At 47.2% G+C, this 13448-nt stretch overlaps 1 protein-coding gene across 3 annotated transcripts in view; it reads left to right on the top strand.

Annotated features, from left to right (window-relative positions):
- Positions 1-13448, top strand: part of DOCK1 (dedicator of cytokinesis 1) — a 493587-nt gene that overhangs the window by 60304 nt on the left and 419835 nt on the right. For all 3 annotated transcript variants that reach the window (XM_028119986.2, XM_028119987.2, XM_028119985.2), the window contains exons 3-6: positions 2885-2925; positions 5446-5501; positions 9336-9432; positions 11983-12131. In XM_028119986.2, the coding sequence (XP_027975787.1) occupies positions 2885-2925; positions 5446-5501; positions 9336-9432; positions 11983-12131 (343 nt within the window). The remainder of the gene's footprint in view (positions 1-2884; positions 2926-5445; positions 5502-9335; positions 9433-11982; positions 12132-13448) is intronic.

Genomic DNA, 13448 nt, shown 5'->3' with positions numbered 1-13448 from the left:
CCATGGAGACCACTCGTGAGCCTTGCCTGGGAGATGGTGCTACTAACTGTGGGCCCTCCTGCTTCTAGCCCCCCCTCCCTCTTGCTCGTTCCCCTCGGAGCAGCCAGGCCTGCATTCTCTTCTATCCCTTCCCTCCCCTGCAAGAAACCCATGCAGTGATGTCCTCTCTCCGTCATGCTAAAGTCTCTGTCCTGCAACATGGTTTGGCCCCTGCTTGTCTTGGGGGGGGGGGTCTTCCCATTTGTGAGCTCAGGGAGGGCAGAACACTTGGTCTCATTTCATTCTGTATTTTGCTCTGTCTAGTGCAGTCTCTGGCACATAGTGTGTGGGCTCCATGGGTTGAAGGAGTAATGTATGCAAATAATCTTGGGTAGGAAAACAATAGGTTTTCATTTTGCCTAGTAAGGCAATTAAAAAAGAAACTCCATCTATTATTATAACATTAAAAAAAAAGAGACTACCTTTTATCCCCATGGCTCACCCCTTTCTTCTCCCTCTTCCCACTGAAAACCTTTTTACTGTGTTTGAAGTGGATTTTTTTGTTCACCTGTGTTCTTGTACTGTTTGGCATGCATGTATTTTTCATGTATATAAATGTGGGATTTTTTTGTTCACCTGTGTTCTTGTACTGTTTGGCATGCATATATTTTTCATGTATATAAATGTGGGTGTAGCTCTCGTTCTGTTTCTTTTTTATTCAGTGCTGTGTTCTAAGATGGACTCCTGTTTATTTTTAGTATATGTTTAGTTCACGGCTCCCACTGCTGTGTGCGCACACGCCGCGTGTTTTGCTGATAGCCTTCTCGGTTCTGGGCACTCAGATCTCCTCCACGTGCACCCCCCTACATCATGCTGCCATGGGCATTCTGTGGCTGTCCCGCCGTGCATGGATGGGCGCGCGCACTTCTTTCCCAGGGATGCATTCCCAGGATGGGGGTTACTGGTTGCAGGCTGTGGGGCCAGATACTTTGGATAAGTAGGGATGGCCGCTCCCATTCGGTTGCTGCAGGCTCCGCTCTTCCCCACCACCCAGGGCTGCCCATAGCCTGCAGCATTACAGTTTTTACCACTGAAGTTTGTGCAGTAAAATTGTGTCTAATTTTCTTTAAGTTCGAGCACTCTCTTCATAGGTGGGTAAATGCTTGGCTTCCTTCGATACACTGTTGATTAAGTGTGGTTTTTTTTTTTTTTTGGTTTCTGTCTCGGTTTTTACTTGGTTTTTTACTTGGTTTCTGTCTTTTACTTGTCACTGGGCAGTCTTTCCTTATATGTTCTAGAACATTTCATCCCTTGTCAGTTTCAGAAACGAAAGGGCATGTTAATAATGAAGACGTGGAAAGGTTATAATGATGGCATAGAAGACTGTCCTTAAACTTGAATAAATACAGCCTTTATTTGGCTCTAGATGTAGGCCGGGAACTGCATAGACCTCCCCTCTTTCTCCATTTCACTGCCTGGGAATGCTGCCCTAGATGGGCACAGATTCTGGGCCAGGCGCAGAAACCAGTGAAGTAGACAGTATGGCTCTCCGGAGATGATCCTCCACATGTTCGACTGAACTCGAGACACTGTGTCTGCAGTGTCCCCGGTTGATCTGCTGAGCCCCTTTGTCAGGAGAGCCAAGCAGTCGCCGCTCGGTCTTAGCAAATCCTTTGCAAGGGTCTTGGGAATGTCCATCTCCGGTTCTGAATGCTTGGAGAGCATCTGTTAATAACCCCTTGAGGACTTTGCTCATTTCTACCCCATCCCTTTCTGGTCTGTGATCGTCTTCCTCACCTCTGGTTGGTAACATGATTGCTGTTTAAGAGGGTGCTGTCCTTGTGCCAATATTCCGAGCTCACTCAGACATTGCTCGCTTCTGAGCTTTGACTTTCTGATACTGTGTAAGAGCCTAATTGGTTATTCTCTGGGAATTTACCCAACCTGCGCTCTCTGAGCACTCCTGTAATTCTCTGACCTGGTTCTTTTGGTCCTGTGGGCAGAGTTAGAATTTTTCTGAGCTTTGGATTCACTTTCCCTGAGCAGGGTGGCCAGGGAGACTTGAGAGCCTTTGGGGTAAAGAAGCGTCCACGGCTGGCCGTCGTGGGGGATGGGGCTGTCCGGAGGCTGGTGACTGGGCCCACGTACCCACAGGGCATCTACAGGGATCATTTCTGCCCTCGGCTCTCGGGGAGGGGCCAGGGCTGTGGTCAGAGCTGCTCTGCCGTTGACTGGCCCCTTCCACTTACCACTTACATCATGCTAACATTGTAGCGTGCCTGTCTTCAGCTTCCTCCCCTCTTGGAGGCAACGGGAACTTGAGTCTAGGCCAACCCCCAGGGCTAGGTGGGCCCATGTTCCTGGGCCTGGCGCTTCCTGTGGGGGGCTGAGTCTCTGCCACAGACACACTGTGTGAAATCACAGCTGCTCCGGGGCACAGCGTGTCCGGATTGAGGAGGGAGGAAGTTAGCGCTCAATAGGTCCTCTGTTGTGGGGCAGTTCTTGATGATCTGGAGATTTGGTATGTGCACTTGGCAGTGACCCCTAGTCAAGTCACTTGGAGGGAGAGATAGGGAAATGGATACCCAGGGAGCCCTCTCCGTGATGAATGGTCAAAAGGACGACGTTTCCTCATGGGATGGTGCTGCCGAACTTCAAATTGACGGCTTCAGGGCCTCCAGCGGCCGATGGAGAAGTGTTTGGGAAGGTCACCAGCCAGGCCGATTTGAGATGTACTCTCTGGAACCTTCTAGTATATTTCCACCCTCTTAGGATTACTGAATTCTGGTGACAGACCGATTTCCCTGGTTCTGCAAAGCAATGAATTCTCCAGGACAGGGAGGTATTGTGAGGGGCCCTGTGATATCTCCCCCCTTCTAACTGTTGCAACTTTGTGTTTGTTTAGGGTGGTACAGAGGTTACACCTTGAGAAAAAAGTCCAAGAAGGTAAGTCCTCTTTTCTGAACCCCAGTGCATTTCCGTTCATTCGTCACACCGTGAGAGGAAATCATTCCCATCCCATATGTGTCTGCAATTTTCCCAGTATATCTCTTTCTCTGAACTTAGCAAATGTGTGGGCTGGCGTGTGGGCCGCCCTGCATTGTTTTCTTCTGAACAATACACGTGCACAGAAAGAACCGCTCTGCTTCCGTTCTGCAGCTGCTGGGCTGGGGCGCCGTGCTGACCTGTCGTCACGAAAGGCGCACTCCTCTTTTCCTGGTAGAATGTCACACATCCTCTTTAAGCACGGGAGGTGGGGGGAAGGACCCGGCTGTAATGACTTGAGAAAAAAAAATTAATGCTTATGATTTTGGGTCTTACGTTATCCTTGATGACAACAGATTTGCAACATGCATGCTTGTTTTCCTCTTGCGTAGAACTATTTTAAACTGCCCGAGCTGCTCAGCGAAAGAAAATTTCTGCTTTCCAGGGCCGTTTGCGTGTGTGGTTCTTTGAACTCCTGAAGCCAAGACCTGCAATTACACCTTGATCCTTGTGGTGGACACTCCCTGACACAGTTCTGTTGTGGCTTTTCTGTTTTTAGCTTCAGAAAACCTAATTATGGCCCTCTGGTTTCATTCTACGATTTTGAAATAATGTGCATTCTAAGCTGTGATTAGGCTCTGTCCACGTTAACTCACACACTTTAATATCTACGTATGCTTGACAGAAGGTTCGTTTTACTCCTGTTTCTTAACTCTGCCTCTCATGATCTCCTTATTGGGCTGGACTCCTCATGTGATCCTGAGCCTGTAACTTAAGGCTTCCAAAGTCCAGCGGCTCAAGCACAGGACCTGCCTGCCCTGCTTCCCCCAGAAACCCCGCAGCCGGGCCCTGCTGGACAGGTGGGAGCTGTTCGTCCTTTGTAGCCTTCATTTACGAAGGGCCCTGCTTGAGCTGCATTTTTTCTTCTGAAATCCTCATTGGAAGACGAGGCGGTTGTGAAGCCTTTAAAGATAGTATGATTTTGTAGTGGGCCCCTCCGGGCAGTGCAGAGAAGGGACTTGGCCTCCAGTCATCCAGACTCCCAAGTGTTCTGGAACCATCCTTTGTCTAGCTATGCACACAGGCGTAGTTTGTCTGGACTGGTTTTGAACGACCCCGGCTGGAGCGATTGCTCGTTTCAAGCCTCCACGTGTGTCCCCTCCCTCTGTGGCTTGTTGGTGCCCGGGAGCAGGTGTACTGAGATCCTGGGGTGTCTGTGGACACGGGGGAGGCTGGCTTGTTTGTCGTCTTCCTGCCTCCATCTGTGTGCACGCGTTAACATCACCTGCGCTCCTGGAGGCATCCTGGGGCTTGGGGGTGTCCTGAACAACAGGGACCTGGTGGAACTCCCAGCCTTGGGGCCCTTTGGTCTGATTTCTTGCTCAGCCACTGTCTTTCTGTCCAACTGCTGCCACCTCTGTGATAATTCTTTATGTGAAATTCCGGCTTTCCTCTAGGCAGAAGGAGCTTGAGTCCGTGGTGCCCGTGCCCCTCCCAAACACGATTAGTAGCTGTGGTTACTGGTCTTCCTGTGTAAATGCTTTGGGTCCAGATGCCAGGGAAACGCAGTCAGAAGCTCCTGTTCACACGACAGGTGCCTGGAAACCACCAGGGCTGCTGAATAAATTCCTGCTGCATGAGCTATATCTCACACGGGAAACCCTATCCGGCTGTGCTGTGCAGCCCTGGGTCCCAGCACCTCTTGCCCCACTGCCCGCTTTCAGGTGCTCGTTTCTGCCTCACACCAGAGAGGCGGCTATTTTGTTTGCTCAGGAAGCAGGACAGCAAGTCTTGGTAAAGCTCCTAGCACTTCGAGGACTGCACCTGACACTGAACTTGCACTTGAGAAATGCTCCCTCAGACACCGTGCTGCTAAGCCCCTGTGCGTGCTGCACTTGGGGAATGCAGAGCGCCGGGTTAACGGAAACTGGTGTCTGGTAGTCGTGCGGACTGGGCGAAATTTGCCCACTTGCTGTATTTTCTCAGATGGCCCCTCAGTTAGGAGATTGATGAGAATCTGTGGGTCAGGTAAGTAGTCCTACATGCTTACGTGATGATAAATGGTGGAAATCAACTTTCCATGGCCATTTTAGCTTTGCTTGAAAGAGGGAACTGTCAGAGACCATCATCAGAAATTGTTTTTAGGCATCTGCAGGCTTCGGAGCTGCCCGAGTCAAGGGCATCAGCGGACCCGAGGTGTGTCCTGTGGGGAAGACACAGGACAGCCCTGAGCCCTTTTTTCCTTGCACACGGATCGCTTCTGTTTTCTTCAGAGACATCTGTAGTCTCCGAGAAATACAAGCAGGCTGAGTTTACACTTCCTGTTCGCCCTGCTGTGTTGTATGTGAGACCTACCATGAGGCTCGCAGAATTAATAGTGATCCAGCCATCCCTCGCCTCACCTTGTCAGTGTGGTTTCTGATTTTCGGTTGGTTTTCAAGTTGATAATGAAATTACTTTTTTTTTCCCTTACTCCCATAGGGTATATTTCCTGCTTCATATATTCATCTTAAAGAAGCCATAGTTGAAGGAAAAGGGTGAGTCTGGTTTTAATGTTTAAATGAAGAAACACGGTGATTGTATTTGGCTTTGCTGCTCATGCATATGGCAGGGCCTGTTAGGAGGTTGGATGTGGGTGTGAGTGACTGTGATGGGGCAGGAGTTCTGGGCAGAGAAAGGGGGCTCGGGATGGAGACGTGTGGACAACATGGCTTTGGACCTTCGAAAAGTCTGAAGTCAGCACTGGGCTTGCAGCCGTGCTCCTTTGACTCAGTGCTGATTTTGGGTAGCACGGGCCCAGTGCTCTGTGCTTGTCTGCGAGTGATCACGTTGGGTAGAGGCTCCAGCCTCCCAGCTCTGAGTCCGTTTTTCTGGAAAACTTTGAAGGCTATGACACAAATGGAGTTTAGGGTGAAGCAACAGTTGGTAAATTGGGATGTGTGTGAATTTACATTTTGTCTAATTGTGATGTATGTTTCTTAGAGGTCATAAAACTGATGTATAAGATCATTAAAAGGACTTTTATAGAACGAGAACCCATTAGGCAGGAATGGCAAATGAATAGCCAGGTGTGAACTTGGAAGAAGGAGCATTAAAATGTTTTCCTTTTTTGTCTCTTCTACATCTTCACCCTCCGTTAAATATGTAAATTATAAAATTACTAATCATATGATTACTGCATAATGACATCTCTGGCTGATTACAAAATTGCCTTTCCAAGCACTATACTTTTAACATATGAAAAGGACTAGCTTGGGTTCTGTAGTTGCATGATGCATAATTAAAATGAAGAAAATAACTTAGAGGCATAGATAGGGATGACCTGTAATACGGAATTTTTTAATATAGATAAAATGTGTTGTGTGCAGAGTTTTAAAGGGAAGGAAAAAAGGAAAGTTTTGACTCTTGTAGATATAATGAAATGAAGTATGCATTGAATGTATTTGACATCTGTCTGTATCGGAATCAATATAGAAGTCAGACTGATTAATTTTTATAAAAAAAGCACTGTGAGTATACAAAAGAATATATGGAGAATGTAATTATGAAGCATAATAGTAAAGTGAACTAGAGATTATTTTGATTCTCAGTGAGTGGAGTCACACCCACACAGACAGACAGATTGACTCCTGTTCCTGGGGCTCGTGGGAGATGCCCCAGAGTTAGCGAGTGATTGGCGCACCAGGGACAGAAGCAGTTAAGAAACAGTTTCTCTGCCGTTGCTTTGGGGCTCGCTGTGTTTGCTCCCCACGCTGCTCCTCTGGTCCTGCCTCCCTCCTGCTCTCCCACCCATGCCCAGCTGCCTTCTGTCTCCCTTCTTGCAAAGACCCTCCTGCCTTCAGGCTTGACAGGTGGTCTCAGCGCTCCTTTCCTCCGGAGATTGTGGACCTCGACCTCCCCTCCCTGTGGTCCTTCCTCCTTTCCATGGCAGGTCGCTCTGTCATCCCACCCCCACCTGCTCCCTTGCTCTCCAAGGTCATTACCCCGTCTCTCTTGCAGGGTTTCCTGTTTCTGTACCCCATTCACTCTTAGACATCCCACATCATTGCTGTGTGCCGGCTGTCGCCGATTCTCTGCCTTTTCCCCCGTACCCAAGGCAGTTCCCATTTGTCCGCTCTCCCATGCTCCCATGGCTACCAGTGCCTCTTGTTTCTGGGCTTCCAGTGTCTTCTCAGGGCTGCTCTTCTGGTGCTTTCCTGCAGTGTTGGACGCCGGTGGCTGTCCCCTTCACCGGAGCCCCTTGTCTATTCTGATGCTTTCATATCATTTCTGTTGCTTCCCAGCCTATTTCCGCCCTGCCCACTACTCCCGGGGGGCTCTCCCTGCCCTTCTCCTAGCCCTGGGTTACCCCTCCGTTTGACATGGCCTGTGTTGTTTTGTTTCCTCTCTGTGGGTGATGCTCGGATCGGGGCCTCCAGCCCTGACTGTCCTTGATGTCTAGCTGGATCACCTAGAGCCAGGTAACTGAGGAGCCACCGCCACTGGCTGAGTGTCTGCTGTGTCCTGCCCAATCTTCCACGCCCCGCGTGATGTTCTTTCCGTAGGTTTTACCGACAACCCTGTGAGAAAGCTGCTGTTGGCTTTGTACCTTGCTGACCCCTTGCAGGTAACGAGGTGATTACAGACATAATACAACAAAGCCAGATCAGGTACATTAGAGCCAGTCGGCGCGTTCGTTCCAGGGACAGATCAGGCCTACGGAGAGGGAGACAGTGAGAAGGATGCAGAACCAAGACCAGGACCCGGCATGAGCAGTGAGGCCCTGTATATGTGGTGGAAGCAGGGTTGTCTAATTGAGCTCCGAGTTTCTGATAACCAGTGGAAGAGCCCAGTGGATTCAGCATGAAACTCAGGATTTGGAGGATGGAAACATCCCAGTTGTTGAGAGAAGAGAAATCCACCCCAACCTCCCCTCCGCCAAGAGGCTTTCTAAGGATGGCATTGCAGAGTGTAAGGAACCCCGTATTCATCAGCACCCTCACTGGGAACCTCGGTGACAGACTTGGCAGGACTGCTGTAACAACCATATTCTGTAATAGACACTGATGATATCCCATCACAGGGAAATTCCTAAAAACAGTTTCGTGGGGTGTGGTCCCATACGGACCCCTGCCTCAGACATCTGGTCCCTGCTGCTCCAGGTGGTGCGTGTAGCCAGACCTGTCCACAGAGACTGGCCTTCTCTCAGGGACTCCACTGTTCCTTCCTTGGGGAGTCCCGACCATCAGCGGGTCACTGCAGGCCTAAACCCCAATGTGAGCCCAAGTAAGAGTCCCGTCCACCGATGTAGGCTCCAGCCAGATCGAGATCCATGGGTGGGGCCTATCTCAGAATCCGTGCACATTCCGTGCTGGTTGGAGTCCGTCTGTTCGGGAATTCTGGGGCCAGGTGGCCCAGTTTCACCAGCTTCCCTTCAGTCTCTTCCTCAGTCCCAAATATTCTGAGTCCTTCCTCACAGGGCCTGATGCAGAGCATGTGACTGGAAAACAAGGGCTGATATGATTAAAAACACACACACACACACACACACACACACACACACACAAAGATAGCAAGTTAAGAATAAGTCAGGGGTTGGGGCGCCTGGGTGGCTCAGTTGGTTAAGCGTCTGCCTTCGGCTCAGGTCATGGTCCCAGGGTCCTGGGATCGAGCCCCGCATCGGGCTCCCTGCTCCGCGGGAAGCCTGCTTCTCCCTCTCCCACTCCCCCTGCTTGTGTTCCCTCTCTCGCTGTGTCTCTCTCTGTCAAATAAATAAAGAAAACCTTTAAAAAAGAAAAAAAAATTAGGATAAGTCAGGGGTTAACCTCTTTCGGGGTGCAGGGAAAAGGGAAAGGATAATCTGAGTGTTGGGATGTCAGAGTACCTCCGGACATTTGAGAGAGCTGTCGCCTCATTCATATTTCTCCAAGGAGAACTGCTTTATGTATTATCATATAATGAGTTTTTTATGCATGATGGAAATGTAAAAATCATCTTAACCCAAACCTGCGTTTTAATGCCACACATATTGGTTATGATTGATGGCATCTATAAGATAGATGGGTACACATATTATGAATGTACTCTCAGACCTTGACGTTCTGGAGCCTTCTAATGGGATATTATTTGCTTCCTTCCTCTTTACCGTGACGTATGAGGTAGACACCTTGACACGTAGGGCAGTGTGTGAACACGCTCATGCTCTGTACAGATATTACCTGTCGTTCTTAGAGGTGTGCGTGTTCCTATCTGTGGACACAGTCTTATTCGTGTATTTTCTCTCCGTTTGCTTCAATATTCAATTCTGTGGACTAGATTTGGAATTTACAAGGTACAACGTGCAGACTTTAACAAACCCATGAACATGGCCGTCCTTTCCTCTTTTCCCTTAGGCAACATGAAACGGTCATCCCGGGCGACCTCCCGCTCATACAGGAAGTCACCACAACACTCCGGGAGTGGTCCACCATCTGGAGGCAGCTCTATGTGGTGAGAAAATGGGACGTTGAATCTGAGCTTAAACACAGAGAATGGTCTTTTTGGACCTTGCTGTACCAATGGGTTTTTTTTTTTTCTTTTCTTTTCCCTGGGAACCTCAAAAGCAGAACTTCCGGACTGAGTCATGCTCAGGGTGAAGAAGGCCACATGGCCAGGTTCTGGCCACCCTGGGGGGCTGTTTGTCCTCTTGGACCTGCTTTGTGTTGGGGTGTGACCATGCCCACTGTGACAAAACACCGATAAAGGGGTTCCCCCTCCTTGTGCAGAATGGGAGATGGGCTGCTCGAGCGCTTTGGAAGACAGGATTAAGCAGGCTGCATTGGATGTAACCCCAATGTTTATATTTTGATCATGAAAACTCAGATTTGCTTTTAAGCTGTAATGGATGCTTATTTATGGATGCAGTAGAGAACAGTCGCTGTTTATTTTTTTTGCCATCGTCTGTCTCTTATCGTTTGAGTAAGACTTACATAGTCTTCTAGACCTAAGTGTGCCTGTTACAGAGGTGGGGAAGTCATTTACATTCCAGCTCCGTGTACAACTGTCCAGTTCTCCCAATCATGGAAGAACCCTTATTAATGCAGGGAAGTTGAGACTCGGACATCTTCCATTTCCTATTCCCTTGGGGCATTTCTTTGCACATGAATTCATATTTGCAGAAGATTACCTTTTGTTAAGTCTGTATTTCTATTCAGAGTGTTGATTTCTCATATGCTAATGTTGTCAGCACAAAGCAAGGGCTCTGGAGAGGAGTCAGTGCATCGATTTCTTGGGAACACAGAAAACTTGCAAAAGTCCCACAGCTGCTCCCTGGGCAGGCTTGTTGTTTTTGATTATACAGTGGTTTCTTGTAAATGCACAGTAATAAGCAGTTGCAGTAATTGGTCATCAAATGTTCTCAAAAACCGAAAAGCGTAAAGTTAGCCATGAATGTTTTGTGTAAATCTGAGCAATTTTGTAGTCGGTCTTTCATGTTCAACTTAGCAATTTTTAAACAAAAATATGGCAGCAAAACAAACAGGGCTGATGCTGACTGATCCGTTAGTGGGCATGGCTCTAGCCTTCCGGCCGGGGGTAGCCAGGCCCAGCCATCACCTTGGTTTCCTTTTTAGAAATGCAGGTTTGCCTCTTGTGGACTTACATTGTTGGATTTGTACAAAGCTAGAAAAAAATTCCTTACAGTATTTTTCTGTGAATTGGTTTTTTTGCCATGCTCTCTGGTTGTAGACGAGTTAACAATATTACCAAGTTTAGATATTTGATAAGGCTTTGGAAAAATGAATTAGTAAGAGGAAACAAACCTAGTTGTGGAATAAACCATTACTTTTGACCATTTAGTTGTTTTTTAAGAAATTAACATTAGGATGATACTATAAAGAGGAGCTTGTGCGGTACAGGATAGTCTGCTGGGGTGTTCTCTGACAGGTTGGTGGTGGGGATCTTAGAAATTGCTAGAAAGAAGGTCATGTACTAGAAATAGTGGGATGAGAGGGTCAGATATGTAGAGCAAAAGTTATTTTAAAAAGTAACAATGGCCATGTTTTAATATATATGTAGGGACCATGTTTAGAATTTTATCAAATTAAGTGTCTCCTAGATGTCTTTTCATGCAAGGAACCAGTGGCTTCTTTTAGGAGTTAGGGGGCAGTCCCTAATTTCCTTGATGAATTGATTTCTTGGCTGTTGCAAAACTGTTACCCCCTTTTTTTTTTTTGTACCATCAACCCCTTCAAAATATGTAGAAAACGATAAAAATGTGAATTTGTGTTTTCCTTTTGATGTAAATGCACCGAGAGCTTGCAGATTCAGATTTTACTCCTGGCAGAACTGCTCTGTATGCGCCGAATGAAGCACAGTGCGTGGGGTTCCCTGCAGCTTGGCTGCCAATACGCCCTGGCGGTCAGTTGCCTGGTGTGCTGAGAATCGCACAGGGCACAGTTTTCAAAATATTGAAGACTCCATGGCAAGGTTTTTTTTTTTTTTTTAAGATTTTTATTTATTTATTTGACAGAGAGAGCACAAGTAGGCAGAGAGGCAGGCAGAAGGAGAGGGAGAAGCAGACTCCCCACTGAGCAGGGAGCCCGATGCGGGGCTCGATCCCAGGACCCCGGGATCATGATCTGAGCCAAAGGCAGACGCTTAACCCACTGAGCCGCCCAGGCGCCCCTCCATGGCAAGATCTTTAGACTCACACTTACTCTGTGGGAGTTTCAGGGTAGCCCATCTGTGGGCCACGGACTAGAAGTTCATGGGCTCGGTTTGTGGCTCCACATCCATATCGTGCTCTGGTTCACCTCTCTGTTCAGGGACACATGCTCTGGAGCGTTGGAAGGAATATTGAGGATTTTGCGTTACTTCTTATCCCTTTGATCTTTTAGGGCCTGATACGAAACAGGCTCCATATCGTGTTCCTGTTTCATGCTTTTGACATTGATTGAATCCCATCATATAAAGCATATACTACATGTGTATTTGAAAAACAATCCACAGTGTTTTTTCCTACCAAAATCTTCATACATGGCTTTTCTCCCCTCTCTATAGCAAGACAATAGGGAGATGTTTCGCAGTGTGCGGCACATGATCTATGACCTTATTGAATGGCGGTCACAGATTCTTTCTGGAACTCTGCCACAGGATGAGCTGAAAGAACTGAAGAAGAAGGTCACTGCCAAAATTGATTACGGAAACAGGTTTGTTTATTTGAAAGATGATTTCATGCTTAAATTACCCAGTATAATAACATTACCATAAGCCTTGAGGAGGTTAAAATCATATTTTATCATAAAACAATTTCTAACATCAAAGTAAGGGTATAGTTTTCATTTTTAAAAGGATAGGTTATTTTCTATTGGATTCTAAAAATCTCTGTCTCCGAGAAGCTGGGGCCAGGGTGACCTGTCATTTTCACTCTTCCATAGGTGACACTGCCGTGATTTCCCCTGACAAGGGACTTTCAGTTATTTTCTGCTCACAGTACTTGACTTCGAGTCCAGACATGGGTGTACTTTGTGCAATAACAAGCACCAGGTTGCCTTGTGGAATCCTAAGTTCTAAGAGTTGGAAGGGACATCAAAGGTCACCTTGAAACTTATCACCAGAAATCTGAATCTCAGATAAACAACAAATAATTTGCTTTGTGTAAGGATGTCTTTTGCAAAAGTTCCCATCTACAGCAGGCCTCCACTCAGCTCTACTTGCATGCCTTTAGCAGTGCTGTGCGTTCTACCCTTCGCAAGGCGTCCGGATGCTGAGCAGGAGCAAACTGCTTCATTATGATTCTGCCAAGTCTGTAACTGGAGTGAGGCCACGCCCTTTCCCACGGGATAACTATTTGGTTGTTCCTGTAATGTCAGAGCTGCAAGAAGCCTTTAAAAATGATCTGGTCACATGATTCCCACATGCTGGTCTGTATCAGAATCACTTAGAGAGCTTTCAAAATATGCAATTATGGGACCCTCTCCTGAAGATTCTGATTTCTAAGATGTGGAATGCTGGCTGGAAATCGCAGTTTTTAAAAAACAGGGTTGGACCATGCTGGATAGCAGATTGGGGAACTTCTGGGAGAATCGGAACCTCTCATTTTACACATTAGGACAGCATGCTCAGAGAATGGGAGAGGTTTGTCCCCAGCTGTTCAGCTGAAAGGCGCCCTGGGTAAACTAAAGAACCTTTCTGTAAAATCAGAATTATAACATAATTTTGTTTTCTAATACTTCATCCTTTCAAGTGTGAAGAGTTTCTAAAAACAACATTGTTAGTTAGATATAGTATTTGGATTAAAAAGGGTACAGGAGAAGGTGTCTCTTCCCCCCCCCCCCCAAAAAAAGTCAGAGACTTCTGTGTGGAGGATATTAGACATTGTTGCAGGGAAACCCATTTCATGAGGACCTGCTTAAAAAAAAACCAAACCTTTGGAGCTTTTATTCTGTTTTCTATTGGAGTATTGTAGTTTAAACTTCCATTCAGAAACCACCTGCTTAATTTGGCTGTGGGAAGCAACCAAAGTA

The sequence above is a fragment of the Eumetopias jubatus genome, unplaced genomic scaffold (assembly GCF_037043125.1).
Source record: "Eumetopias jubatus isolate StellerSeaLion01/CBP00866 unplaced genomic scaffold, mEumJub1_p1.0 scaffold_17, whole genome shotgun sequence".
Taxonomy (NCBI): Eukaryota; Metazoa; Chordata; class Mammalia; order Carnivora; family Otariidae; genus Eumetopias; species Eumetopias jubatus.
The sequence above is the reverse complement of the archived record's forward strand: the minus strand, read 5'-3'. Positions and strand labels throughout refer to the sequence as shown.